We start from the raw sequence: 26,544 nt of genomic DNA on the forward strand, positions 1-26,544 counted from the left end.
GAACCTCCAGAGACCTGGGTTTCCATGCCAGGAGAGACCTCCCGAGCTGTGGGTGGCGGGGAGGCTGCAGCCGCTCATTTTACACTACAAACCTCCCCAGCAGCGGGCTGGCCCCTGGAGCACCCAGCCATGCAGATGCAGGGGGAGCGGTGGTCTGCACCCATTTCCGTTTGTTCGCCTGGGGCCAAGCCCCCTTCGGTTTCTGACTTCCACCCCAGTCCCCTATGGGCAGGTGGCAGAGGGTGCTGGGACCTTGAGGCCCTGGACAGAGCCTGGTCCCCTGGGACTCCTCCATCAAAGGAGACCTCCCTGAAGGGGCGCCCACTCAGGCCCCACCCTTTCTAACACTTCCTGTCCCTTAGATGGTCCCCCACCCCTGCGATCCAGGCCCACCTAGGAGGCTGCAGAGCCAGTCACCTTCAAACGCCCCCTGGGCCTGTGGCTGCTTCCTGCAGGCTGGCTTCTCTGAGCTGGGCCCCCTGAGCGGTGAGGACCCTCTCATCTCTGCAGTAGCAGCTGAAAGCTGGCTTCAGAAAACCCCGGGGTCGGGTGAGGCCACTTTACAGGTCTGTCTAGGGTCCTAGGATCTGTCCACCCTGGTCAGGGTGTAGGGTTGAAGCCCCCCTCCACAGGGGCCCTACCAGGCACCCCCTCCCAGTGCTGGGATTCAGGCACAAGTTGTGGGGGGAGTGGCAAATGATGGTTTTTTTAATCTCAGAACTACGTTCAGGGGACCGTGGGGTGGGGATGAGAAAGAAGCCCTTCCCCAGGCCCGGTCAAGTTGGCCTATGACCACTTCCTGTCCCCCAGGCAGAGGACTCCTGGCCACACGTGCATGTAAGATCTGACCCCACAACCCCTGGAGGAGCTGCTAAGGAATCAAAGCCATCGTCATGGAGTTCGTGATGAAGCAGGCCCTCGGAGGTAGGAAGTAGGGCCAGTGGGGGCTGCGCCCAGCTGGCTGCCAGCTGCCCACTGCAGTGGCATGCAGACACATGGGGTCCCAGGCAGCACATGGTCACCCTCCGACTTCACACATGCCTGTTTGTCGCATGTCCCCTGCAGATACGCCTGGACAGAGGTCGAGGGGGAGGTGTGCTGGTGCGCTGTGATCGGGCAGAGCCCACCGGACAGTGCCAAGGTGGGGCTAAGGGCTGAGCAGCAGCATCTGCTCGGCCCCGTGAGGACACAGCATGGGTCTCAGGGGCACCAAGGGCCAATCCTGACTGACAGGGTCTGGTGTCCTCCACGGGGGCTTGCTCTTGGTGAGCAGAGCCATGGAAGTTGCAGGAGCTGGAGCAGGGTTGGGGGGACAGAGCTGGACCCAGGCATCCAGCAAGGACCTGGTGGGTTCCACCCAGAGTGGGGATAGCAGCAAGCACGCGAAGCTAGGTCTGGCTGAGCACAGGGTCAAGAGAAAGGCCTGGAGTGGCTTGTATGACCGTGGCCCCCTTCCACACAATGCAGCCTTGGGTGTGTGTTGGGCAGACACCCCTCCAACCCTGCTGACTCCTATTAGAAGGGAATCCTGTGCCTACTTGGCTAAAGGCCATCATCATCGTGGCCAGAGACCCTGGCCCAGGAGAGGAAGGTGGTATAGGGACAGTGGGCTGAGACCCTGGCCCTGGAGGTAGGCCAGGCAGCGGACTGAGGTCCACATGGCACAGATGCATCCTGGCAGAACACTGTGGTCAGCCCAGGCCCTCAGGACCCTTCCTGTGTGCCCTAGCTCCAGGCACAGTGCCAGCCTCAGCTCCCCACAACGGGCACCTTGGTCAGCACCTGTCTCTGCCAGTAGAGACGTCTTCCTTGGGTTGCCTGCATGGGCTGCACCCTGACCTCCACCACACGCAGCCTGGCACAGTCAGGTTATGCACGACAAGACCAGCATATGGGTGCTGCTGGGGTGGCAAAGGAAGCACAGCTTCCCCCAAGGTGGGCAGCTGGTGGAGGCTGTCACAGGCTGGGGCAGAGCAGAGGGGCTGGGGCCTCTGTGCTTGGATGGGCCCCCTGAGCTTGGCTCCTGACAATACTGTGTTTTCTCTCACCACAAATTAAATGAGAAGATGGTTGGGCCTGGCCTGGAGCCGCATGCCCTGAGGTTTCATGGTCAAGGAGAGGCTGCAGGTTGAATCTAATTATAATGATTACATCACGGGGACATGATTCAGGGAAAACCAGCATCCTGGTGCTGGGAGGGATCCGTGTTCCACCCAGCCAGTCCCAGGCTGTTATAGATAATTAATTAGGTGGCTAATTCAGGCCCTGAGGTGGGCTTGGAGGAGAGCTGAAGTATCTGATTTGGCTGCCTACATGGCTGAAATTGGCAGGGTAATTGCCAGCCTGGATTTCCTTTGTTCCCCGTCAGCCCAAAGTTTCTCCTGCAGCACGACAGGGCGGGCTGCTTGGGGCGTGGGAGCCGCGGAGCCGGCCTGAAGGCCCCCCAGGTCCCCCGAGCCAGGGCTGCCGGGGGAGGGACTGCACGTGGCTTCCCGGTGACATGTTTTCTGTTCCTGTGATTTCCCTCCCTGGGAGGTGTCGTTGAGGTCTGTCAGGAGGAGTGTGCGTGAGAGGGAGACCGACACAGGGACGGAGACAGACAGAGACCAGGAGAAGTCCTCCGAGGAGACACCCCTGAGCCCCTGAACTGGAGCTGGGGGGACCCAGCTGGGAAGCCCTCCAGAGAGAGGCAGACCTGGACAGGCAGGGCACAGATTCAGGGGGACCGGACAGCCCAGAAACAGACGGAGAAAAAGACAGAATCCGAAGTGCCGCAGAAGCCCGAGACCCAGGGAGATGCGGGGAAGCAGAGGTGGGGGTGGGCAAGGAGAGAGACAGAGGCGCCTGCGGCTGTCTGGGAGTCAGGCCGAGAGGGCACCTGGGGACCAGAGGCTCCGGGAGGAGAGGCCAGAGAAAGGCAGGGCGACAGGGAGGGAGACTGAGGAGCCCGTGGAGGTGGGGCGAGAGATGCAGCGCAGGAAATGGGTGCAGAGGGGCAGAGACAGAGACAGAGACGTATCAGAGACAAGCTGACAGAGTCAGGGCCAGAGACAGAGACCCTGCCCCCTGCACACTCGGGAAGGACTCAGCGGAAGGCAGGAGGCCTGGGGGAGGCCTGGGCAGGACTCCACGCGGCCTAATGGCATGATGGCCATCGGAGGCTGGCCCCGACTCTCTGGGCTGCAGGGCAAGTCCTCTGACCAGGACACGCCTTCTCGACTGTCAAGACCATGTCTTAGGCAAGGACTTCGCTGGGGTCAGAGGCGGCGAGGCGGCTGCCCAGTGGGGAATCCCATGTCAGGCAGACAAACAGACAGAAAGACAGGCAGTGCCCTGGGCCTCCCCAAAGCGTGTGGTTGTTTCTGCTGGGCCTTGTCTACCCTAGGGCTGTGGGCCCCTGGACTGTGGAAGGAATCGGTTCCTGGGTGCACTGGGCCTCGGACAAGGTGGTGCCCTCAGTCTGTGGGGTCTGCCCCTGGCCCTCCGCCATCTGTCTTGGGCCCTCTGTCTCTGATCAGCTCACTGGGAGGCTGGCCCAGCCTTTCCATGGCACTCAGGCCTTCCCCTCTGTCCTCAGCCATCCATTCCACCAGCAGCCTCTGCCCAGTCTCTACATCCCACTTGCTGGCACGTTCCAGGCACCTGCACAGCCAAGCGGGGCCCCAGGTGAGAGCTCCAGAGAGGAGGCAGATGAGACTCGGTGTGCCGGTGCTGCCGACCGAGTGAGAGCCTGGAGTTCAGGGAGACACGGCACAGAAGGGGCTCAGCGGCAGCACGGACACTGTGTGGTCCCAGGCGACCCCAGCCCTTCCCGGTGACCCCTGTGGACACTTGGCTCTGCAGTCAGTGGCCCGGCTGCTGCTAAGCCCTGGCAGGCAGGGTTCTTGCTCTGCCCTGTCCTGTAACAGGCCCTTGCTGAAGGCCTTCTCCTTCACCTACCTATCCATTTGGATGCTGGGCGAGCTTCCCTGGGGACCACAGGGTGCCCTGGCAGCAGGGCACCTGCTGTATGAGGGAAGGGAAGTGACGAGCAGTCACCTTGGTGACAAGGGGCTGCCTGGGCAGTGAGGGAGGGCGGGAAGGCAGACTGGCGGGGGGGCGGCAGGGGGTGCTGCTGGCTGCAGGTGTGGGGCAGGCTGTCCTAGTGTGGCGGTAGGCAGTGGCGATCGGTGCCACCCATTGACTGTGCTGCCCCATTGCGTCCCAGCAGGGCCAGCAGCGTTAACCGGTGAGCTCAGACTCCTGGCGCTGAGCTGTTTCTCTGAGGGCAGGTGGCAGCTGTGGCACCTCCCCTTGAGGTGGCAGGGTTTGCCCAGACCTCCAGCCTCTGGGACCCTGAAGTGTGGTAGCTGTTTCTCTCTTGAGATGCAGCCCAAGAAGGGCCAGGTGAGCCCATGGGAGCATCTGCTCTTAGAGCCTGAGTTCTCTGTGGGCTGACAGGGGAAGATGGGCATCTTAGGTTCCTTCCAACTGAGAAGACACGACCCCCAGGCAGCTCTCTGGGGTCAGCGCTGTGAGCACGCAGGGCTGGCTAAGGGCCAAATCTTGAGGAATGTGTCCAGCTCTTGGCAAACTTATTCACACCAAGAGAACACCTGGAGACCTTTACAGGTATTGACCACCCCAAGATCCATCAAGACACCCCAAGATTTAGGTTACCCACTGCTCAGTCCCTGAAAGAAGAAAACAGTGATGCAAAGTCTGTGGTGGCTACTTGCGTGGCCTGGAACCAGACCAGGTGCTGGGGCCACGTCTGCCTGAATCTGGGGCTCAGGGTCCTCAAAGGTATGATTTGAAGAAACTGTTTTCCCCAGGCCAGGAAGCGTGGTGTCAGAGCTATGTCTGCACTGTGGACAAGTGCGTGGGCAGTTGCCAGTTAGCATGGTTGGTGTGGACTCTCAGAAGGCTAAATCAGGCGCAGTGTGGTGATTCTGGCCCAAACGACCTGGTTCGTGGCTGGCTGTCCTGTTGTTCGGCCTCAGTGTGATGTGTTCTGTGGCCGGAACATGCTCAGGTCCTCAGGAATGTGCTGGGGCCGGGAGGCTACTCTGGGCTCAGCGGAGAGGCTCACCCCGCAAGGCTGTGGGTGGGTCCCTGTCACCCAGACCACCGTGGACAGAGGGAAAGAGTCCATGGACACACCCCCAGGGGCTGCTGGGTGGTGGGCTGTGTGTTGGGACACCCTGGGGGTCTCAGGCTCAGTCTGCAGACGTGTCATGGCTGCTAGGACGAGACCCTGGGAGGGGAAGGGCAGTGCCGCTTCAGGGCCCAAACAGACGGGCTGTGCTGCAGTCAGGGCTCTGCAGGGGAGCCCTGGCCACAGGGACATGCTGGGGGTCTCCTTCCCCATCTGGCTCCTGCCTCTGTTAAGCGGCCCAGGTCTACCCCACACTGGCTCCAGGATGTCCAGATGAGGCCTTGTGTGTGCAGATGCTTTGGGGACCCAGCGCTGGGCTCCAAAGGGTCGACACGCTTCTTCCCCAGACCCTTCCTCACCTCGCCTCCCAGGGACCCTGGTCAGGGCTGGACTCTACACCTAGGCCAAGGCCATGTGTCCCCATCCTGTCCCAAACCCCAATCCTGAGGGCAGGGCTGGTCCCGCCGGCTCCCCCACCCTGTCTCTTCTGGGGTCAGCTCACCCTTGAGAGCCAGGCCCCTCCTCCACAGGCAGACAGCAAATACTTGATGATAAGACACCAGCATTTGTTCAGGGGCCACCGCAGGCCTGCATTCAGTCACCCCGGCTGGACACTGACCAGGTGAGGCCAGGTTCTCTGGCATCTGGGAAGATGGTGGGGCTGCAGGCTGAGCTGGGCTGCAGGGAAAGAAGCAGATTGGGTTGGGGGGCTCTCGAATTCTGCGGGGAAAGATGCTGTTGACTCAAATTACAGAGAACCTTGAATTGAGGTTTGTTTCTCTCATGTGATGAGGTGTCAGGAGATGACTCAGCTGCTCAGCGGTACCACAGGGCACCTGGCTCTATGTGCCACTGTCATTCCGGTGGCACTTTCATACTCAGCCTGCTCCTCACAGTTACAAAGCAGCTGCTGCTGCGCCAACATCACACCCATAGTTAGAGAAGAAGGGGAGGGGCTAAGGAACAACCCCTTTATCTGTTTAGTGAATGTGTTTGTGGAATCTCAAGGAAGGTTCCCATTTGTATGTCATGGGCAAGAATGGTCTAGGAGAGTGAGGGCCAAGGTGAGCACACCACCCTTCAAATACGGGGGTGGGGTGGGTAATGGGCAGGCATCTGACAGTGCCTGGCCCACATCAGCTTGGGAAATCTTGAGTTTCAGATGCAAGACCCCTGACCATGGGTCCCCAGAAGGCAGGGGTGCCTCCTCCTTCCCCTGCTCATCCCTGAGAGCCGGACCCCCCCACAGGCAGCGGGCACACTCCTGATGACGAGACACCAGCGTTTGTCTCCTGAATGCCGCATGGGTAGGGGAAGCACCGCCTGCTCCCTGGGGCTTGGGAGAGATGCCTCTCACCCGGGCCGAAGGGAAGGACGCTCCGCAGTCTGCCTTTCTCTGTGCCCTGCGGAGAGGGCACTCCTGGCCGCTGGCGCTGCAGCCGGCCTGCACACTCTGGCCCCGACGTGGGAGTAAAGCAGGTGTGACGCACTTGGACTGAAAAGTAATTCATGTTTTGCTTTGTTGGTTGGCAAGAATTCTGGTTGGGATTAAAGCCTTCATTTTAATAGGTCCTGCGTGGTGGGCCTCAGAGGCAGCTAGACCGGTTCAGAGACATGGTGTATTTAATGCCGGGACATTAAACGGAGCAGGGAATCAACGGAAACTTCAAAATGACTGTAAAGGCCAGGCAAACCCCGACGCTGACACATTCCAGAGACCTCAGCCTTATAAACCCAAACCCAGGTCAGAGCAGATCAGGCGAGGAATACACTGGGTTGCGGCAGCGCAGAGAGGTCCCCTGGGGGCAAGGCGACGCCTCCCCCTGGCCCTCCTGCTGTAGGGCAGAGCAGAAGGGCACAGACTGAGCGGCCTGCTCAGAGCACCCTGGTTCTGTCGAGGGCTTGGGGTGAGGCTTTGGCTGTGGTCCTTCCAGACCCTCCTGCCGGCCTGCTGGGGCTCGGGCTCCGCACAAACCACTCTTCTCCAGTATTGGCCTCACTTTTATCATCTGGAACAGGGGAGAGCGCCTAGGCCAAGGCGACAGACCCCCCTGCCACCCCTGAGGGCAGCCTGGCGGGGTGGAGAGCCACATCCCATCCGACAGGCCCCTTTGGTCCCAGGGGCTGGGTTGTGAACTGTAGCATCCAGGCTGTGGTGGTGGGTGGAGGCTGGGCAGCTGCTCAGGGTGCAGCAGAGGCTCAGGGTGCTGGGTGCAGTCTGAGACCCAGGGGGCTGAGGACCTGTGGAGGCAGGCAGCTGGCAGGGCCCTCATTGGGCACTAACGGCTGCCGCTAACATTTCCACAGGACCTCGGCAGCCTCGTGCCGGGCTCTGCTCCTTGGGCCCAGTGCTGGGCCTCGCCAGGGCAGGGTGCTGCCCACTGCATGCACCCCAGGCTGTCTTAGCCTCAGGCCACTGCCTTCACTCTCTGGCCCCAGCAGCCCGAGAACTGGCCGGGATAGCCACGGGCCCAGGGCCTCCTGGCAGAAGAAGGCAAATGCTGGGTGCACATAGCAGGCAGGAACCAGGGAGGGGCAGCTTCAGCAGAGGAGGAGGGGCGTCCTGAGCGCCCCCAGCAGTGCTGCCCAGGGCTGGGGCTGCCCTGCACTCAGCTTCCCACCCTCCAGGCTCCAGACTGTCCACGGGCTGGGGGACAGCAGCATAAGTCCTGTCTGCCCGTCAGGCCAGCCGATGCCCGCCCTCCTCTTGGGGCCCCCAGTAGGGTGGACGCATTGTGGAAGGTCCCCAAGACTCCCTGAGGCCCCAGCATCTCTGCCCCTGCCAGCGGCGGGAGCCGCAAGTAGGGCAGGGCAGTGCCTGTCCCGGGGCGGGTGGAGACGTGCCCAGCAGAGGCAGGGCCACTAGGGGCTCAGCCCCCGTCCACGCTGCCCGCCACCCCTCCTATCTCAGGCTGCCTGGGACAGCGGGGAGGGGTCTGCCCCAGGGCTCCCTCAGCTCCCTCAGGTCCCTGCTCCCAGCCAAGGTGCCTGGCCTCCTGGCCCCCGTCCTTGTCCCATTCCCGGTCCTCATGCGAGTTGCTGAATGGAGGGACAGGTGCATGGGGATTCCAGCCATCCGTGGAGCTGGGTGCCATGCCATCTGCTGCTGAGCTTGGCTCTCTTCGGCTCACTAATTGGCGTTTGCACCTCGCCTCTGTCTCCGTCCACCCTCTACCTGAAAGCCAGGCCCAGATGCTGTCCGCCTGGCACCGGCTCTGCAGGCAGGAACAGTGGCCGTGGCCTGGAGTCCCCCAGTGGGCTTGGGGCATCCGACCATCACTCAGGCGGTGGAGAGGAGGGCTTTCTTCATGGTGGGGAGGAATTCCCAGGCAACTAATAAAGGTTTGCAAAACCAAAAAAGGAGATGATGGGGAGGAGGTGTTGGAGGAACTTCCCGGTGGGTACAAAGCATTCTGGAGAGGCATTGCAGAAAATTAGGAAAGCGGCTTCAACAAGGCAGGGATGGTGGCTCCCCCGAGGGAGGGCGGGTGTCTGGCTCAGAAATCACCCCACACTCCCTAGTGGCCCCCCCGCCCACCCCAGGGCTGCCCACGGGACGTGGGACCCACGCCTGGTGCCTGCCCTCCAATGGGGCTCAGAGGCGTGGGGCCATGGAGGGGTGGGCTCTGTCTATGCCAGCAAGCACAGGGCCGAAAGCCAGCTTTCTTACAACCAGTCCAGCCTGCCTTGTTCTAAACCTTGGCCTGGGCCTGGGGGTGGGAGCTGGGTGGTGGGTGGGAAGCCAGGCCCCAGGATGGTGGCACCCCCAGGCCCCTGGTGTGCAGCAGGGTTCATTTCTCCTTAGGCAGAGTGAAGCCCACCGGGCTCCACATATGGTGCCTGCTGCCCCTCCTCTTATAAGCGCCCTGTGGGGGCCCCGAGGTGGGGGGCACCTAATGAAGAGGCTTTGCCTCAGAAAGAACATTCACCAGTTAACATTATGTCATTACAGTGAACATCCGAACCGACCTCTGTCATCTTAAGTTTTGCCTTTTAAGATGCTTCGTTGCTGTTTACTCATTTTATCTTAATATATGGAGTCCACTTTCTTTTTAAAAACCTTCTTCAGTGTTTTGGAACACACATGCCCTTTAAAAGCATTATTTTAGCTCTACACATCACAGTCAAGGGTGACACCACGTCGTCTGATGAGGCTCCAGGAGCCTTCTGGGACACCACTGTATGCTGCACGTTCTCCCAACGTCCCGACCTGCCTTGGCCTTTGTTAGAGATTAGATTGAAAGGGTTGGTATTGCAGTCTATGAGCTCTTAGTATGTAAAAGTATTTGATCTTTGCATCCAATTTTGTAAGAGATATTTATACATGTTTATTTTTTAACATGAAAGTGGATTTTTTTCCTGTTGTTAAAATAGTGTTCATTTTAATAGAATGTTCATAGTAGGGAATTTAAACAATAGAGAAAAGTATAAAGAAGTGATGTGGAAAATGGAAATGCTGCATTGCTCTAAAATCACACATTAGAATCACCCATTACTTTATTTAAAAATATTTTTTCAAGGAGTGATGCCTTCAGATCCATTTCTAATTTTAAAAGACTGCAGGGTCCTTTGTGCTGTTGGTTTATTAGAACTAGTTCTGGGGGTCAGCAAGTCAACACCGAGGGCTGGGGAATAACGCCAGCCTCCCCGGGTGACTGTGGTCTGAATGGCTTTCCACAGTGGCTGCCGCAAGGGTACCGTTTCCCTTACAACAGCTCTTTGAAATGTGGACGTTTCAGGGGACACTGTCTGTTTTGTAGATGGATTTAGACAGAAATGGGCCATTGGGTGATGATCTACAGAAGCAGTACAGACTCAACTGCAAGTTCCAAGAGGAGTTTACACATATTTGCCAGCTGACCTCCCACCCTCCTGACTGAGGTGTGGGGTGAAAGTGTAATTCTTAACCATGCAGAATAATATGGAACTTAAGTGATTTATTTCAGCCCATTGAGAGGTGTCCTTGTGCACACGCCCTTTATGGGACTCACAGTGTCTTTCTGATCATCTCAGACACTGTTGGGTTCCTGTAGTGGACTTGGGGCCCCCTGCCCCAGGCTCCTGACATTTTCATGCCAGTAACCGTGATGGAATCATTATAACCATCGACACATCCTGCCACATGGTTCAAAGTTCCAGACACACCTCAGCCTGTATTTCTCACCCACGGACCCTGGTGACTCTTGCTCCCGTCTGTACGGATTTCTGTCTGGATAATTTGCCATGGGCCAGGGCTCCCCTCGTCCTGGCTGGGTCCTTGGGAACTCTCTGAGACAGGGCACATGCAAGGTAAGTGGAGTGTGGGTTCTACCCTCTGGCATGCTTGGTAGTTAGGCTGGGTAAAAAATCTTAGATTTAAAAAACTTCCTCAAAATGTTGAAGTCATTTTTCTGTTGTCTTCCAGATTTTAAAGTTGCCATCAAAAACTCAGATGCTATTCTTATTTCCAGTGCTCTTCACATGTTTCCTCTTTGACCCAAGCACCTGAAACTTCAAGGTTTTAGGAAACTTGTGTGGGTCTTTCATGTGCCTTGCTGGTGCACGTCACTCAGGCCCAGGATGTGCTTTTTCTTGCTTCTTGGCAGTTCCACTTCTGCCCTCCCCTTCCCTCCCCCTGGGCTCCCTACACTGAGTCTCTGTTTTCTCATATTTTCTCTCCTGTTCATCTCTGTGTCTTTCGTTACACTTTATGGGGTAGTTCCTTAATTTTATTTTCTAACTCTTGAAATGAATTTTTAATTTCTGCACTTGTGTCTTTGATTTCCAGGGGCTCTTTTGTGTGTTTTCTAACCCCCCCACTTCTAGAAGCCTCCCCTGTTCCCTAAACTGCCTCTCTGTGCCCATCTGCCTGCCTGTTACTTGGGTGCCGTCTGCAGGCTGAAGGTACGCATTCATCTTTTGGAGTGAGTTAGGAAAGCCTGGCTGAAGCCTTGTGGCTGTGTGGGATTTGTGGGCTTACCTGTGTGATACACATGTGGTAAGCTAGCTCTTATTTGGGGGGGCCTTCAAGTGCCAGGATCTTTAGGTCTCACTTGGGGATGTAGTTCCATTTCCCCAGATCTTCCAGCAGGGCAGTGGGGGGCTTGGGCAAGGTCTCCTCTGTCATCCCTGGCCCCACAGTGCCTGAGCCTGGGGGTTTTCTAGTTCGTTTTCTCCAGGGAAACAACTTCTTGATTCTCCCCTGCTGCTTGGGCAGCAGGGGGTCCCTAGGGCAGGGAGCACAGGTGTCTTTCACACAGGCTGCAGCCCATACCCTCCCCCTCCTCTGTGGGCCTGGCCCCTCCGGCCCGGTCTTCCTGGGGCCCCGCAGGCAGACCAGCTTCTCGGCAGCACCTCGTCTGCTCTTACTCAGCTTCCACAGGCACATCTGTTTCCACCTTCCCCAAATTTTATCTCTCCGTTGTCTTGTCCTCTTCTTTCTGTTTGTCCTCGTGGAATTATGCTGTTTTAAATATCTTCACTCTCATTCAGTGGGGTCGTAGAAAGGGGCCGGGCTGCAGGAGGGGTGGTCTTTCAGGAAACCATCGCATCTCCACGGATACGAGTACGAGACAGCAGAGCACGTGCTCAGCCGAAGTGCCCCCGGTGCACGTCTCCAGCTGCCCTATAAAGAGATCGCACATCTGCAGCTCATACACACGCTCCCCGGCGTGGTTTTCATCCAGCTGTCGCTGACTGAGTGGATAAAACTGATCTCATTTTTAACTAACTTTAATTTTAACTGACCATCTTTCTTTTCATTCACTCAGCAAAATTTTTGACTACTGATAGTTGCCCTATTTATGATTTATCCCTTTTAGTTGAATTTTCTATTACATACTAATGCCCTTCTGGGTCTATCAGCCGCCTTTTATCTTCACGACGTTCTAGATGTTTCCACCATACTTACTGACGTAGTCGGCTCCGTCAAGGTTTCTGGGATGGCTTCCTCATGTGGCTGTGTCTTCCCTCCTCTCTCTCTGCTGGTAATTTTTCACTGGGTGTCAGCCATGATCTCACCCTCCTGGTGCTGGATATTTATGTTTTGAATATGTCTGTGAACTTTGTGGATGTGGCCAGGTTCCTTAGAGACAGTGTGGTCGCTCTCTGTCTTGTTTCTAGGTTTCGCTGGGTAGGAGGAGGGCAGTGTGCCGTCTGGGCATGACTCATGGCCAAGGCCATGCTCTTCTGACCCAGACAGATGCCCCATGACTCAGGGTTTGCTGCTCTGGGAGCATGCTCGCTAAAAGGCAGGGATTGCTGGACTGGGTAGAAAATCAAGACCCAACTTTATGCTACTGCAAGACTCACTAAATATAAAGACACAAATAAGTAAAACCAAAAAGATGGAGAAAGATACAGGATGAAGAAGTTAACTAAGGAAAGCCAGCATGGCTACATTCCTACCAGACAACTTCAGAGCCCAGAATATTACCAGGGATGAAGAAGGTACTTTCCTAGCACTGAAAGTGCCAATTAATCTAGAGGACATAATGGTCCCAACTGTGTCTATACCTAATAACTGAGCTTCAGAATACAGAAGCAGAAAGAGCTTAAAGGAGAAACAGACAAAGCCACAATTTAGATGGAGATACTCAACTCAGTAATTGGTAGAGCAGACAGTCAGAAAAGCAATCAGGATATCAAAACATGAACAGCACCATCAGCTAACCCAATCCACCTGACCTTAAAGAACACATTTCAAACATGCACACAGAACATTTACCAAGACAGGCCATGCTCTGGGCCAGAAAACCAGTCATGATAAATGTAAGTATGTTGTCTGGCCACCGTAGAATGAAGTGAGAAATAAATGGCAGAAAGATATCTGGAAAATCCTCCCAAATATCTGGAAACAAACCAACACACTCTTAAATAATATGTGGACCCGAGAAGGAATCAAAAGGGAAATTAGAAAGTATTTTGAACTGGATGGAAATGGAAAAAAAATCAACATTAGTTGGGTTTAGCAATGTAGTGCTTAGGGGGAAATTAAATCACTAAACACCTCTACTGTAAAAGAAGATCGCAAATGATTAACTTTTTTCCTAATATCAGAAACTAGGAGAAGCAAAGCAAATGAAACCCAAAGTAAGCAAAAGAAAGGAAATGATAAAAACCAGAACAAAAAATGAATGAAGTGGTGGGGATGAAACCATTCAATAAGAAGAAGACCAACAACCCAAGTAAGAAAATGGGCAAGAACTCAAGGCGGTGGACTGTAACCCCCATCTTTTAGTGGGCGAGGCTGGGAGATCAAGGTCGCATCACAATGATAAGTCATGTAGATAACACGGGTCCTAGCCCTCCCCAAACCCATAGCCTCAGTCAAATCATGAGAATATCAGACAAACCCTAATTGCAAGACATACAAAACTCCCAAAAAGATCTGTCATCGTCATAAAAAACAATGTAAGTGCTACAAACCATCACAGCCAAAGGAGCCTGTGGAGAAGTGACGACTGATGAGATGTGGGGTCCTGGGTGGGGTCCTGGGGCAGAGGAAGGACATCAGGCAAAACCTGAGGATGTCTGAATTTCATACGGACTTTGGTTGGTGATACTGTCCTCAGCGTGAGCTCATGAACTGAGGCATGTGCCACACCAAGATTGTATGTTAACCATAGGGGATGCCGGGTGTGGGGCATGTGGAGACCCTGTACTATTTTTCTTTGCAATTTTTCTGTACATCTAGAATTGTTCTAAAATGGAAGATTTATTTTTTAAAGTGCAAAAGATTTGAATAGGTATTCTACCAAATAAGATACAAAATAGCTCTTTAAGCACATAAAAAGATGCTCAACACCATCCATCATGAGGGAAACGCAAAGGCCACGTGAGCTGCCGCTTCACACCCACGAGGATGGCCAGAATCGCAGACAGGCCATAACGAGCATCGGCAAGGATGTGGAGAGACCAAAATGCTCCCCCCTGCCGAGGGGCGTTTGCTGGCACAGCTACTTAGGAAAACAGCTTGGCAGTTTCTTAGGATGTGAACCCTCAATTTGCCATACAGCTTGGCAATTCACCCAAGAAAATGAGGGCACCTCACACCAAGACTTTGCGATGACTGTTCAGAGCAGTTTTATTTACAAAAGACCCAACCTGGAAACAAGCCATCAGTGGGACTGTGCGCCTGTGCGGTGGGGCCCTGCTCTGCGGCGAGGAGGAACGTGGGTTCCCGCACGGAGAGCACGGCGCACCCTAGGAGCACCCTGGGCGCACCCTCACCCTGCTACAGCCTGTGGCCAGGGTTCCATGCATGTGAGACTCCAGGGAAGCCATCGTCCACAGGACAGAGGGTAGATCTGCGGTCGTCTGGGTGGCTTGGTGGGAGGAATTACACAGGGCTGTGGGGGGCTTGACTGTGTGGGGCCTCCTGGGTGTACAGGGGTCACACCGCAGGGGTCACAGGGGGTGGGTCGCCTCCGCAGAGCTGTTTCCAAGATGGGTCGAGAGCGTGAGGAGGGCACCTGCCCTCTCAGTAGCGGTGCCATGGGTGCATGGGGACGGCTCTCCTGAGAGCCCACCCGTGTGTGGGGCAGGCTGAGGGCAGGGGAGTGGGGCGGACAGGCAGGGCAGGGGGCTCCTTCTGAAGGGGACTCAGAGCCTCAGCACACCCTGCCCGAGGCCTGGCTGCTGTGGAGGGGGAAACTGCGGCAGCGCCCCTTCCGCAGAGAGGAAACCGGCGTGCGGAGGCCCCAGGAGCGCGTTTCTCTAGCTCAGAGCCACCCTGGCCACCCCAAAGGGAGCCCCACTGGGTGCTCATTCTGTAAGAAAGCCGGGCTCCCCTCCCCACCTCCAGGTCACCCCTCCCGGGCTGTACACGCGGCAGACCGGCCCGCACCCCACCGCAGCTGATTCTTGGCATCGTTGTGCTGATTTCATAAAAATAACCTGGGGAATTTCCTTCCTTCCAAGAACATTCTAAATATCACTGGAATTATCTGCTTCTTGAATGTTTGAAAGAGCCCATCTGTGAATTCTTAGACGTAATTCTCAGTTTTTGACACCATTTTTTTAGAAAATCTACTCCATTCAAGTTCTCAAACGATTAGGATAGAACGTACAATACACTACTTGGCTATGTCAGTGTCCTGTCGGTCAGCAGCCCCCACCTGTTTTTCCTGACTTTGTCTGTCTTCTGCCTTCTTACCGCCTTCTGGCCCTGAGCAGGCTGCCCTCACCGTGGGTGTTCAGGGTCCCCCCGCTGGGTCACGCACTGACTGCGCCGTGGCCGTGCCACCCCTTCTGGGTCATTCCTCGGCTCCCTCTCTGGAGGCTTGAGGCAGAGGAGGAGTGTGGGGCGTAGAGGACCACGAGTGCCTGAGAGAATTTGCAGCAATGGCTGCCCCTCAGATTTTGCTAGATCAGGGCCTCAAAAACTGTGGCTTTACTCATATTTTCTAGTTCACTCCTCATTAGAGAGATTTGACCTACACAGGAGCCTAGAAGAGGGACATTTTGGTCCCAAATTCGCTATGGATCATGCACTCCACTTCCCTGATGCCATCAGAGACATGGCCTTATTTCTACTCTGAAGATGTATTGAGCCTCAGCAGGCTGATGTTTATTTGTCTTTTTGAGACATGGGATTATAAGCCATTTTAATTTATACTTCTCTTTTTTTATTGTGATAAAATGCACACAGAATTTACCATTTTAACCATTTTTAAGTATACAGTTCACTGGCACTAAGCACATTTGCCCTGTCGTGTAGCCGTCCCCACCATCCGCCCCTCGGACTTTTCATCTTCTGAAACTGAAACTCTATCCCCAGCCCTTGGTGCCTACCAGTCTGCTTTGTGTGCCTATGATTCTGCCCACTTTAGGAATCTCATGTAAGTGCGATCATACAGTATTTCTTCTTTTGTATCTGCCTTATGTCACTCAGCATGATATTCTTCAGGTCTGTCCATGTTGTGGCACATGCCAGAATCTCCTTCCTTCTTAAGGCTGAGTAGCATTCTGTGGTGCATATATACCATATTTTGTTGATCCTTTTACCCACTGTCGGGTACTGGGGCTGTGTCCACCTTGTAGTTGTGAATAATGCTACTGTGAGCGTGAGCATGTGTGCATTGCTCTCAGTTCTTTCAAAGTCCCCACCTTCAGTGCGCTGATACTTAGGGATGGAATGGCTGGATCATATGGTAATTGTTTAATTTTTTGAGGAACTGCTGAACTGTTTTCCACAGCAGCTGCTCTAATTTACACTCCCACCAGCAGTGCCCAAGGGTTCCAATTCTCCACATCCTTGCCTGCACTTGTTATTTTCTTTTTCTTTTTTTAATGATCATCCTAATGGATGCAGAGTGGTATTCATTGTGCTGTAGACTGACATTTGCTTGCTCCTTGTAAACATTCTTTGAGAGTTTGAAAAGAACTTGTGCTATTTTTTTCAGGATTTAGGTTTGGTGTGCATCTAGTTTCTAACCTGCCAATCCTTTTTCTATCTTTAGGTAATCATAAAAACATGGGTATATTCATAAATCGGGTTTTTGCTTTCCAAAGATGGCCTCTGTGACATACACTTGCCTGCGCCTGGCTTGCAGTGGATGGTGGCCCCTGGTGCTCACAGCCACCTGGGCTCTGTGACGTGGTGCATCATGGCCGTGTGGCCCTGTGGCCTTGAGGCCCTGAGGCCATGTGCCCAAGATGGCACCTCATCTCCACCTATTTGCCAGGCCTGGAGCCAAAACAAACAGGCTGAGTAGACATCTGTGGGCACGTACTCCTACAAGGAGGAGCATCTGTTTTAATGGGAGGGACGCCTGGAGGGAGGGGGTCAAGATTGAAGGTGGGTAGATTCTAAATGTGCGTGGGAATGCTGGACGGCCTGGCCAAGCCACTGCGGTCACCAAGCCTGTGCCGCAACCATGTGAGGCCACAGTCCTGGCACTCCCGGCAGCACGCACAGTCACATGTCAAAGTGTCTCCGGTCTGATGGCCTTCGGGCCGTGACTCTCCTGACATTCCAGGACTCACGGCAAAGGCTGCATTCTCCCAGTGGCACTGGGATCAGATTGCTGATGTTTACATCGCCATAAGAATTGTAATTTTATCCAAACCCCCAAAAAAGAAAACAGAAAGAATTAAATTAGAAGTATGATCCAGGTTGCATTCAATTATATATTAGTTTTGTAACTGCCAGTTTTATTATATTAAACCTGTCCATCAAGAATCTGCTGTGTCTGAGGGGATTCAAGATGGCAATGTGAGAGGTGAGACAGACAACTCCTCCCAAAACCACATATAGTATGAAAATATAGTTAATACAACTAATCCTAAAAGAGCAACAGGAAAGAAGGCTGCCCCAGACTGCACACACCTGGAGAACAGAGCAGACCTCATGAAACAGAGTAACGTACCAAAGCCTTGATCTTGTGGGACCCAAGCCCTTCCCCCACCACAGCTCACCCGCGGGAGGAAGAGAAACGGAGTGGGGAGGGGGAGGAAGCCTAGGACAGCCCTGGAGATCTGCTTTGGGAGCACAAACCTACATTGCATGGTGCTCTGGAGATTAGTGGGGTTGGAAAGCTAAGACAGGCAAAATACTTGGAGAAACTGAGATTCCAGCCATTTGTGGAGGACAGGGATCCACATCCAGCTGCTCTGGGACAAAGGAAAGGCGGGCAATCTGAGAGGTTTCCTAGTAGTGAGAAGGCTGCTGAAGGGGTGGGGTTTGCACGGAGCTTGCTGCACAGGAGAAGGGAGAGCTGGACAAGGTTCTCTGGGCGCGCTCTGCTCAGCAGGTTGGGGACTTTGAGGAGCTTCAGCGCTCCATCCCCATGGCTGCCTACTCAGCTCAAGGCCCCCCACTGTGATAAGCAGCCTGCTGCACCTTCTTCCTGGCTTGCCAGCACCAGCACGCAAACCAGCAGTCCTTGCCCTGGCATCAGGCCAGCCAGAGGGAGGCACTGCCTGTAGCAGCTACAGACGAAAAATCACAGAGGCTTACACCTATGTGCTCAGTCCACTGGTTCTGACAGTGGAGACCAGGCACTGCAGCCGGGAAGCAAAAAACAGCTTTCCTCTCCCCAGGCACTACCACCACTCCCCTGTGACCCCTGACATCACTCCAGGGATTGAGCAGCTCCAGAGACTAGAGCACGCCACATACAAATATGAAACGTCAAAGGAACCTGGTTCAGACCAAAATCTCACAAACATGAGAAAAAAGCCCACGTGAAACTGAACTCACCAGTCTTCCTGAAAGAGATTTCAAAATAAAAATCATAAACATGCTCATGGAGGTACAGAAAAATATTCAAGAACTCAGGGACAAATTTAGGATGGAGATTCAATCATTGAGAAATTCTATATCTGAAATGAAACATAAATTGGAGGGATTTAAAAGCAGATCAGATGTAGTAGAAGAGATGGTAAATGGAATAGAAATTAGAGAAGAGGACTACAAAGAAGCCGAAGCACAGAGAGAAAAAAGGATCTCTAGGAATGAAAGAATATTGAGAGAACTGTGTGACCAATCCAAATGGAACAATATTTGCATTATAGCGGTACCAGAAGAAGAAGAGGGAGAAAAAGGGAAAGAAAGTGTCTTTGAGAAGGTAATTGCTGAAAACTTCTCCAATCTGGGGAAGGACATAGTTTCTCAGGCCATGGAGGTAGACAGATCTCCCAAAACAAGGGACCAAAGGAAGATAACAACCAAGATATACAATAATTAAAATGGCAAAGATCAATGATAAGTCAGACTTTTAAAAGCAGCCAGAGAGACAAAAAAGATCACATACAAAGGAAAACCCATCAGGCTATCATCAGACTTCTCAACAGAAACCTTACAGGCCAGAAGGGAGTGGCATGATGTATTTTATGCAGTGAAACAGAAGGGCCTTGAACCAAGAATACTCTACCCAGTAAGATTATCATTTAAATTTGAAGGATGGATTAAACAATTTTCAGACAAGCAAAAGCTGCAAGAATTTACCTCCCACAAACCACCTCTGCAGTGCATTTTGGAGGGACTCCTATAGATGGATGGAAGGGTTCCTAAGGCTAAATAGATGTCACCAGGGGAAATAAAACTACAGCAAAGTAGAACAATTAATTACTAAGCAGATGCAAAATCAAATCAACTACCCAAAAAGTCAATCAAGGGATAGACAAAGAGTACAGAATATGATGCATAATATATAAAGTGAGGAGGAAAAAACACCTTTACATTATGTTTGTAATAGCATACTGAGTTAAATTAGACTGTTAGATAGTAAAGGAATTACCCTTGAACCTTTAATAACCACAAATCTAAAGCCTCAATGGCACTAAGTACATACCTATTGACTATCGATAATCACCCTAAAGGTAAATGGTCTGAATACACCAATCAAAGGACATAGAGTCACTGAATGGATAACAAAACAAGACCCATCTACATGCTGCCTACAAGAGACTCACTTCAAACCCAAAGACATACACAGATTGAAAGTGAAGGGATGGAAAAAGATATTTCATGCAACTAATAGGGAGAAAAAAGCAGGAGTTGCAATACTTGTATCAGACAAAATAGACTTCAAAACAAAGAAAGTAACAAGAGACAAAGCAGGACATTACATAATGATAAAGGGGTCAGTCCAACAAAAGTATATAACTATTATAAATATCTATGCACCCAACGCAGGATCACCAATGTATGTGAAACAAATACTAACAGAATTAAAGGGGGAAATAGAATGCAATGCATTCATTTTAGGAGACTTCAACACAGCACTCACTCCAAAGGACAGATCAACCAGACAGAAAATAAGCAAAGAGACAGAGGCACTGAACAACATATTAGAACAGATGGACCTAATAGACATCTACAGAACACTCCATCCTAAAGCAACTGGATACACATTCTTCTCAAGTGCACACGGAAAATTTTCAAGAATAGATCATATACTAGGTCACAAAAAGAGCCTCCGTGAATTAAAAAAGATTGAAATTGTATGAACCAGCTTCTCAGATCACAAAGGTATGAAACTAGAAATAAATTAAACAAAAAAAATGAAAAAGCCCATAAACACATGGAGGCTTAATAACATGCTCCTGAATAATCAATGGATCAATGACCAAATAAAAACAGAGATCAAGCAATATATAGAGACAAATGACAATAATTCAACACTGCAAAATCTCTGGGACGCAGTGAAGGCTGTGCTAAGAGGGAAGTATCTTCTAATACAGGCCTACCTCAGGAAAGAAAACAATCCCATATGAACAGTCTAAACTCACAATTAACGAAACTAGAAAAGGAAGAACAAATGAGGCCCAAAGTCTGTAGAAGGAGGGACATAATAAAGATTAGAGCATAAATAAATAAAATCGAGAAGAATAAAACAAGAGAGAATCAATGAAAGCAGGAGCTGGTTCTTTGAGAAAATAAACAAAATATATAACTCCCTAGCCAGGCTTATCAAGAAAAAAAGAGAGTCTACACACATGAACAGAATCAGAAACGAGAAAAGAAAAATTACTACGGACACCACAGAAATACAAAGAATTATTAGAGAATACTATGAAAAACTATATGGTAACAAACTGGATAACCTAGAAGAAATGGACAACTTTCTAGAAAAATACAACTCTCCAAAGCTGACCCAGGAAGAAACAGAAAATCTGAATAGACCAACTACCAGCAAGAAAATTGAATTGGTAATCAAAAAACTACCTAAGAAGAAAACCCGTGGTCCAGATGGCTTCACTGCTGAATCTTATCAAACATTTAGTGAAGACCTAATACCCGTCCTCCTTAAAGTTTTCCAAAAAGTAAAAGAGGAAGGAATTCTCCCAAACTCATTCTATGAGGCCAGCATCACTCTAATATGAAAACCAGGCAAAGACACCACAAAACAAGAAAATTACAGACCAATATCCCTGATGAACATAGATACAAAAGTACTCAACAAAATATTAGCAAACTAAATTTAAAAATACATCAAAAAGATCATCCATCATGATCAAGTGGGATTAATCCCATGGATGCAAGGATGGTACAACATTTGAAAAACTTTCAACATCATCCACCACATCAACAAAAAGAAGGACAAAACCCACATGATCATCTCCATAGATGCTGAAAAAGCATTCGACAAAACTCAACATCCATTCACAATAAAAACTCTCAACAAAATGGGTATACAGGGCAAGTACCTCAACATAATAAAGGCCATATATGACAAACCCACAGCCAACATTATACTTAACAGCAAGAAGCTGAAAGCTTTTCCTTTAAGATCGGGAACAAGACAAGGATGTCCACTCTCCCCACTTGTATTCAACATAGTTATAGAGGTCCTAACCATGGCCATCAGACAACACAAAGAAATAAAAGGCATTTAGATTGGCAAGGAAGAAGTCAAATTGTCCCTGTTTGCAGATGACATGATATTGTACATAAAAAACTCTAAAGAATCCACTCCAAAACTACTAGATCTGATATCTGAATTCAGCAAAGTTGCTGGATACAAAATTAATACACAGAAATCTGTTGCATTCACTAATGATGAACTGCAGAAAGAGAAATCAGGAAAACAGTTCCATTCACAACTGCACCAAAAATAATAAAATACCTAGGAATAAACCTAACCACGGAAGTGAAATATCTATACTCATGAGAAAAATTAAAGAAGATACCAATAAATGGAAACACATCCTGTGCTCATGGATAGGAAGAATTAATATTGTCAAAATGGCCATCCTGCTCAAAGCAATCTACAGATTCAATGCAATCCCTATCAAAATACCAATAGCATTCTTCAATGAATTACAGCAAATAGTTCTAAAATTTGTATGGAACCACAAAAGACCCTGAATAGCTAAAGCAATCCTCAGAAAGAAGAATAAAGCAGGGGGAATTACGCTCACTGACTTCAAGCTCTACTACAAAGCTACAGTAATCAAGACAATTTGGTACTGGCCCAAGAACAGACCCACAGACCAGTGGAACAGAATAGGGAGCCCAGATATAAACCCAAGCATATATGGTCAATTGATATATGATAAAGGAGCCATGGATATACAATGGGGAAATGACAGCCTCTTCAACAGCTGGTGTTGGCAAAACTGGACAGCTACATGCAAGAGAATGAAACTGGATTATTGTTTAACCCCATACACAAAAGTAAACTCAAAATGGATCAAATACCTGAATGTAAGCCATGAAACCATAAACTTTTAGAAGACAACATAGGCAAAAATCCCTTGAATGTAAGCATGAGCAACTTCTTCCTGGACGCATCTCCTTGGCAAGGGAAACAAAATTAAAAATAAACAAGTGGGACAACATGAAGCTAAAAAGCTTCTGTTCAGCAAAGGACACTATCAGCAGAACAAAAAGGCAGCCTACAGTATGGGAGAATATATTTGTAAATGACATATCTGACAAGGGGTTAACATCCAAAATATATAAAGAACTCACACACCTCAACACCCAAAAGCAAATAACCGTATTAAAAAATGGCAGAGGATATGAACAGACACTTCTCCAAAGAAGAAATTCAGATGGCCAACAGGCACATGAAAAGATGCTCCACATCACTAATTATCAGGGAAATGCAGATTAAAACCACAATGAGATATTACCTCATACCAGTTAGGGTGGCCAACATAGAAAAGTCTAGGAACAACAAATGCTGGTGAAGGTGTGGAGAAAGGAGAACCCTCCTACACTACTGGTGGGAATGTAAATTAGTTCAACCATTGTGGAAAGCAGTATGAAGTTCCTCAAAAAACTAAAAATAGGAATACCATTTGACCCAGGAATTCCACTCCCAGGAATCTACCCTAAGAATGCAGCAGCCCAGTTTGAAAAAGACATATACACCCCTATGTTTATCACAGCATTATCTACAATAGCCAAGATATGGAAGCAACCTAAGTGTCCATCAGTAGATGAATGGATAAAGAAGAGGTGGTACATATACACAATGGAATACTACTCAGCCATAAGAAGAAAACAAATCCTACCTTTTGGAACAACATCGATGGAGCTGGAGGGTATAATGCTCAGTGAAATAAGCCAGGCAGAGAAAGACAAGTACCAAATGATTTCACTCATCTGTGGAGTATAAGAACAAAGCAAAAACTGAAGGAACAAAACAGCAGCAGACTCACAAAACCCAAGAATGGACTAATAGTTGCCAAAGGGAAAGGGACTGGGGAGGGTGGGTGGGAAGGGAGGGAGAAGGGGAATAAGGGGCATTACGATCAGCACACATAACGTAGGAGGGGGCATGGGGAAGGCAGTACAGCACAGAGAAGTATGTAGTGACCCTATAGCATTCTGTCCATCAGCATAGTAAGATGCTATATTTAGCCATGGACCTAAGTTTAGGCATATAATCTTTATTTTTCATTGCTGTCCAGAGATTTTACAATTTCAGTTTTTATTTCCCTTCAGTTACAGGGTAATTAGGTGCATGTTTCTGAAACTGAAACTTCTGTAGTTAAGGGTTTGGGCATGTTTTTAGTATTTGCTTGTAATTTGATTAGATTATAATCAGGGTAGATGGCCTGTAATACCTCTAGTTTTTGCATTGGCAGAATTTTAGATTGACTTCAATAGGGAGCGATTTGTGCACAAGCCCATTCCAAGTGCACATCTTTTTTCCATGAGATTCGATGCCACCACAGTGAGTCCCCATGTGTGAACTCTAGTTTTCATTTCTCTTGGGTAAATACCTGGCAATGAAATTGCTGGGTCAAATGGTGGGTGCATGTTAATTTTATAAGCAACTGCCAAACTTTTCTCTGAAGTGGCTGCACCAATTGTACTGCACCCGCCGGGCATGCATGTCCTGGTTTTACCGTGTCCCTGCCACAGTGGGTGTGGCAGTCTTTTTCGTGGTAGTCGTCCAAGGAGCCATGTCCTGCTCTCTCTTTGTGATGTGAGTTTGGGTCCCTTATGACTGATCACGGTGATGAGCTTTATTTGTAATAACCAAGTACATCTTTTTGTGTACTTTGTTGCCATCTGTATCTCTTTGGGGAAATGTCTGTCCAAATTTTTGTCTGTTTTTAAAATCAGATGGTTTGTGTTCTTGTTGAGTTTTAAGAGTTCTTTATGTGTTCTGATATATATTTTTAACAGGCATATTATTTGCAAATATATTCTCTCACTGTGGCCTTTCATTTTTTTTTTAGTAGTGTCTTTTGAAGATCAAAAGTTTTTAATGTTGATGAAGTCCAGTTTATCATTTTTTTCTTTTAAGGGTTGTGCTTTTTGTCACCTATATAAGAAATTTTTGGCTAAGTCAAGGTCACAGATAATTTTCTCTTATGCTTTCTTCTAGAAATTTTGTGATATATGAGCTTTTACAATTAGGTCTGAAATTGAGCTTTGTATAAGGTGTGAGGTTAGGGAAGAAATTTATTTATATATTTATTTATTTGCATAAGGATATCTAATTGTTTCAGTGCTATTGTGAAAAGATTATCCTTTCCTCACTGAATTATTTTTGCAGCTTTGTCAAAAAAATCAATTGATCGTATATGGGTAGGTCTATTTCTGAACTCTGTATTCTGTCCCATTGATCCATATGTCTATTCTTTAGTCTTGACTATGGTCTTAAAATCGAGTAGTGTGAAGTTATTCTCCTTTTGCAAAATTGTTTTGTCTATTCTAGCTTGCCATTTCCTTATAAATTTTAGAATCAGCTGATAAAGGCCTGCTTGCATTTGCTTAAGATTGCAATGAATCTATAGGGATCCAGGAAAAACTGATGTTATAGCTGCATTGCATCCATGAACATAGTGTATTTGTCTATTCATTTAGGTCTTCTCTAATTTCTCTCAACAAGTCTATAGATTTTTGGAGTTATTTTGAAAAAAATTTCTTTTTTTTTTTAAGATACAAATTTTTTTTTTGAGGGGGCATCTCTCATATTTATTGATCAAATGGTTGTTAACAACAATAAAATTCTGTGTAGGGGACTCAATGCACAATCATTAATCCACCCCAAGCCTAATTCTCATCAGTCTCCGATCTTCTGAAGCATAACAAACAAGTTCTTAGATGGTGAACAAATTCTTACATAGTGAATAAGTTCTCACATGGTGAACAGTGCAAGGGCAGCCATCACAGAAACTTTTGGTTTTGATCACACATTATGAACTATAAACAATCAGGTCAAATATGAATATTTGTTTGATTTTATACTTGATTTATATGTGAATCCCACATTTCTCCCTTATTATTATTATTATTTTTTAAAAATAAAATGCTGAAGTGGTAGGTAGATGCAAGATAAAGGTAGAAAACATAGTTTAGTGTTGTAAGAAAGCAAATGTAGATGATCAAGTGTGTGCCTGTAGACTAAGTATTAAACCAAGCTAGACAAGGGCAACAAAACATCCACGGATGCAGAAGATTTCTCTCAAAACAGGGGGTGAGGTTCTAAGCCTCACCTCTGTTGATCCCCAATTTCTCACCTGATGGCCCCCCTGCGACTGTGCCTGTCTTAGATTGTTCCTCCCTTGAGGAATCTTACCCGTCTCTGGCTAACCAGTCATCTTCCGGGGCCATACAGGGAAATGTAAAGTTGGTAAGTGAGAGAGAAGCAATATTGTTTGAAAAGGTTATCTTTTTACTTCTTTACAGATTTATGCCCTGTGGCTTTTATGCCTAGCATTTGTCTTGAGGTAACTTTACCACTTGGAAGAATTATGATACTCGGTAAATTCGATCTGAGGCACGAATTCCATTTAAGGGTTGTAATTAGGAAGGAAGAAGAAAAGCTATAGAAGTACCAGATGGAAGAAAACATGGGAAGATTGATTATTTCTTTGACATATCTTCTTGTAGAGTAACTTAAGCATGTAGAGGTTTTAAACTATTAATTAAATTGCGTACACACATTAACATAATAGGAGTACAGTTACATAACCAAAGCATACCTGTAATTACCAGCCATCTTCAGTGAAACCAAGAAAACCACTTAGGCACCCTAAGCATTTGTGAAAACTTATCTATGATATGATGGATATTGTCTAACTGAATTTGAATAGTTTGAGAAAAATCAGACAAATTAAACAACACATTCCTGGGAACTGTTCACATCCCATATGTTCTTTTAACAGGAGATAGTCTGTAATTGTAAGATTTTGGAGCACTGCACCTTGCACTTCTAATTCTTGGTTGAGTTCCAACAGTATAGATCCAGTCAAATTTGTTGTTTTACTGTATGCACAGGCCAGCTTAGATATCTCCTTCCTCATTCCCATGGCAAGTCCAGGAACCGGTGGGATGAATGCAGCTACAATTGCAACAGCGCCAGGATCTTTGTTGAAGTTTTTTGATGATCATCTTCTGGAATGACTCTTCCAGAGAATGTTGATGTTGGAACTTCTTCTTCATATCGTATCTTAGTTAGTTTTCTGGGTAGCCAAATTAGGCTTTGATCCTCTGTATAAACACAAACAGACCC

General features: G+C 49.2%; 1 protein-coding gene across 2 annotated transcripts in view; it reads left to right on the forward strand.

Annotated features, from left to right (window-relative positions):
* Positions 1–26,544, forward strand: part of CPLX1 (complexin 1) — a 36,462-nt gene that overhangs the window by 1,995 nt on the left and 7,923 nt on the right. Inside the window, exons 3-4 of one of the 2 annotated variants that reach the window (XM_057502083.1) lie at positions 456–549; positions 811–899. In XM_057502083.1, the coding sequence (XP_057358066.1) occupies positions 456–549; positions 811–848 (132 nt within the window). In that variant the 3' untranslated portion in view covers positions 849–899. Of the gene's footprint in view, positions 1–455; positions 550–810; positions 925–26,544 lie in introns of those variants that run through there. The other variant, XM_036921193.2, reaches the window with a different exon arrangement.

Source organism: Manis pentadactyla, chromosome 5, assembly GCF_030020395.1.
Source record: "Manis pentadactyla isolate mManPen7 chromosome 5, mManPen7.hap1, whole genome shotgun sequence".
Lineage (NCBI taxonomy): Eukaryota > Metazoa > Chordata > Mammalia > Pholidota > Manidae > Manis > Manis pentadactyla.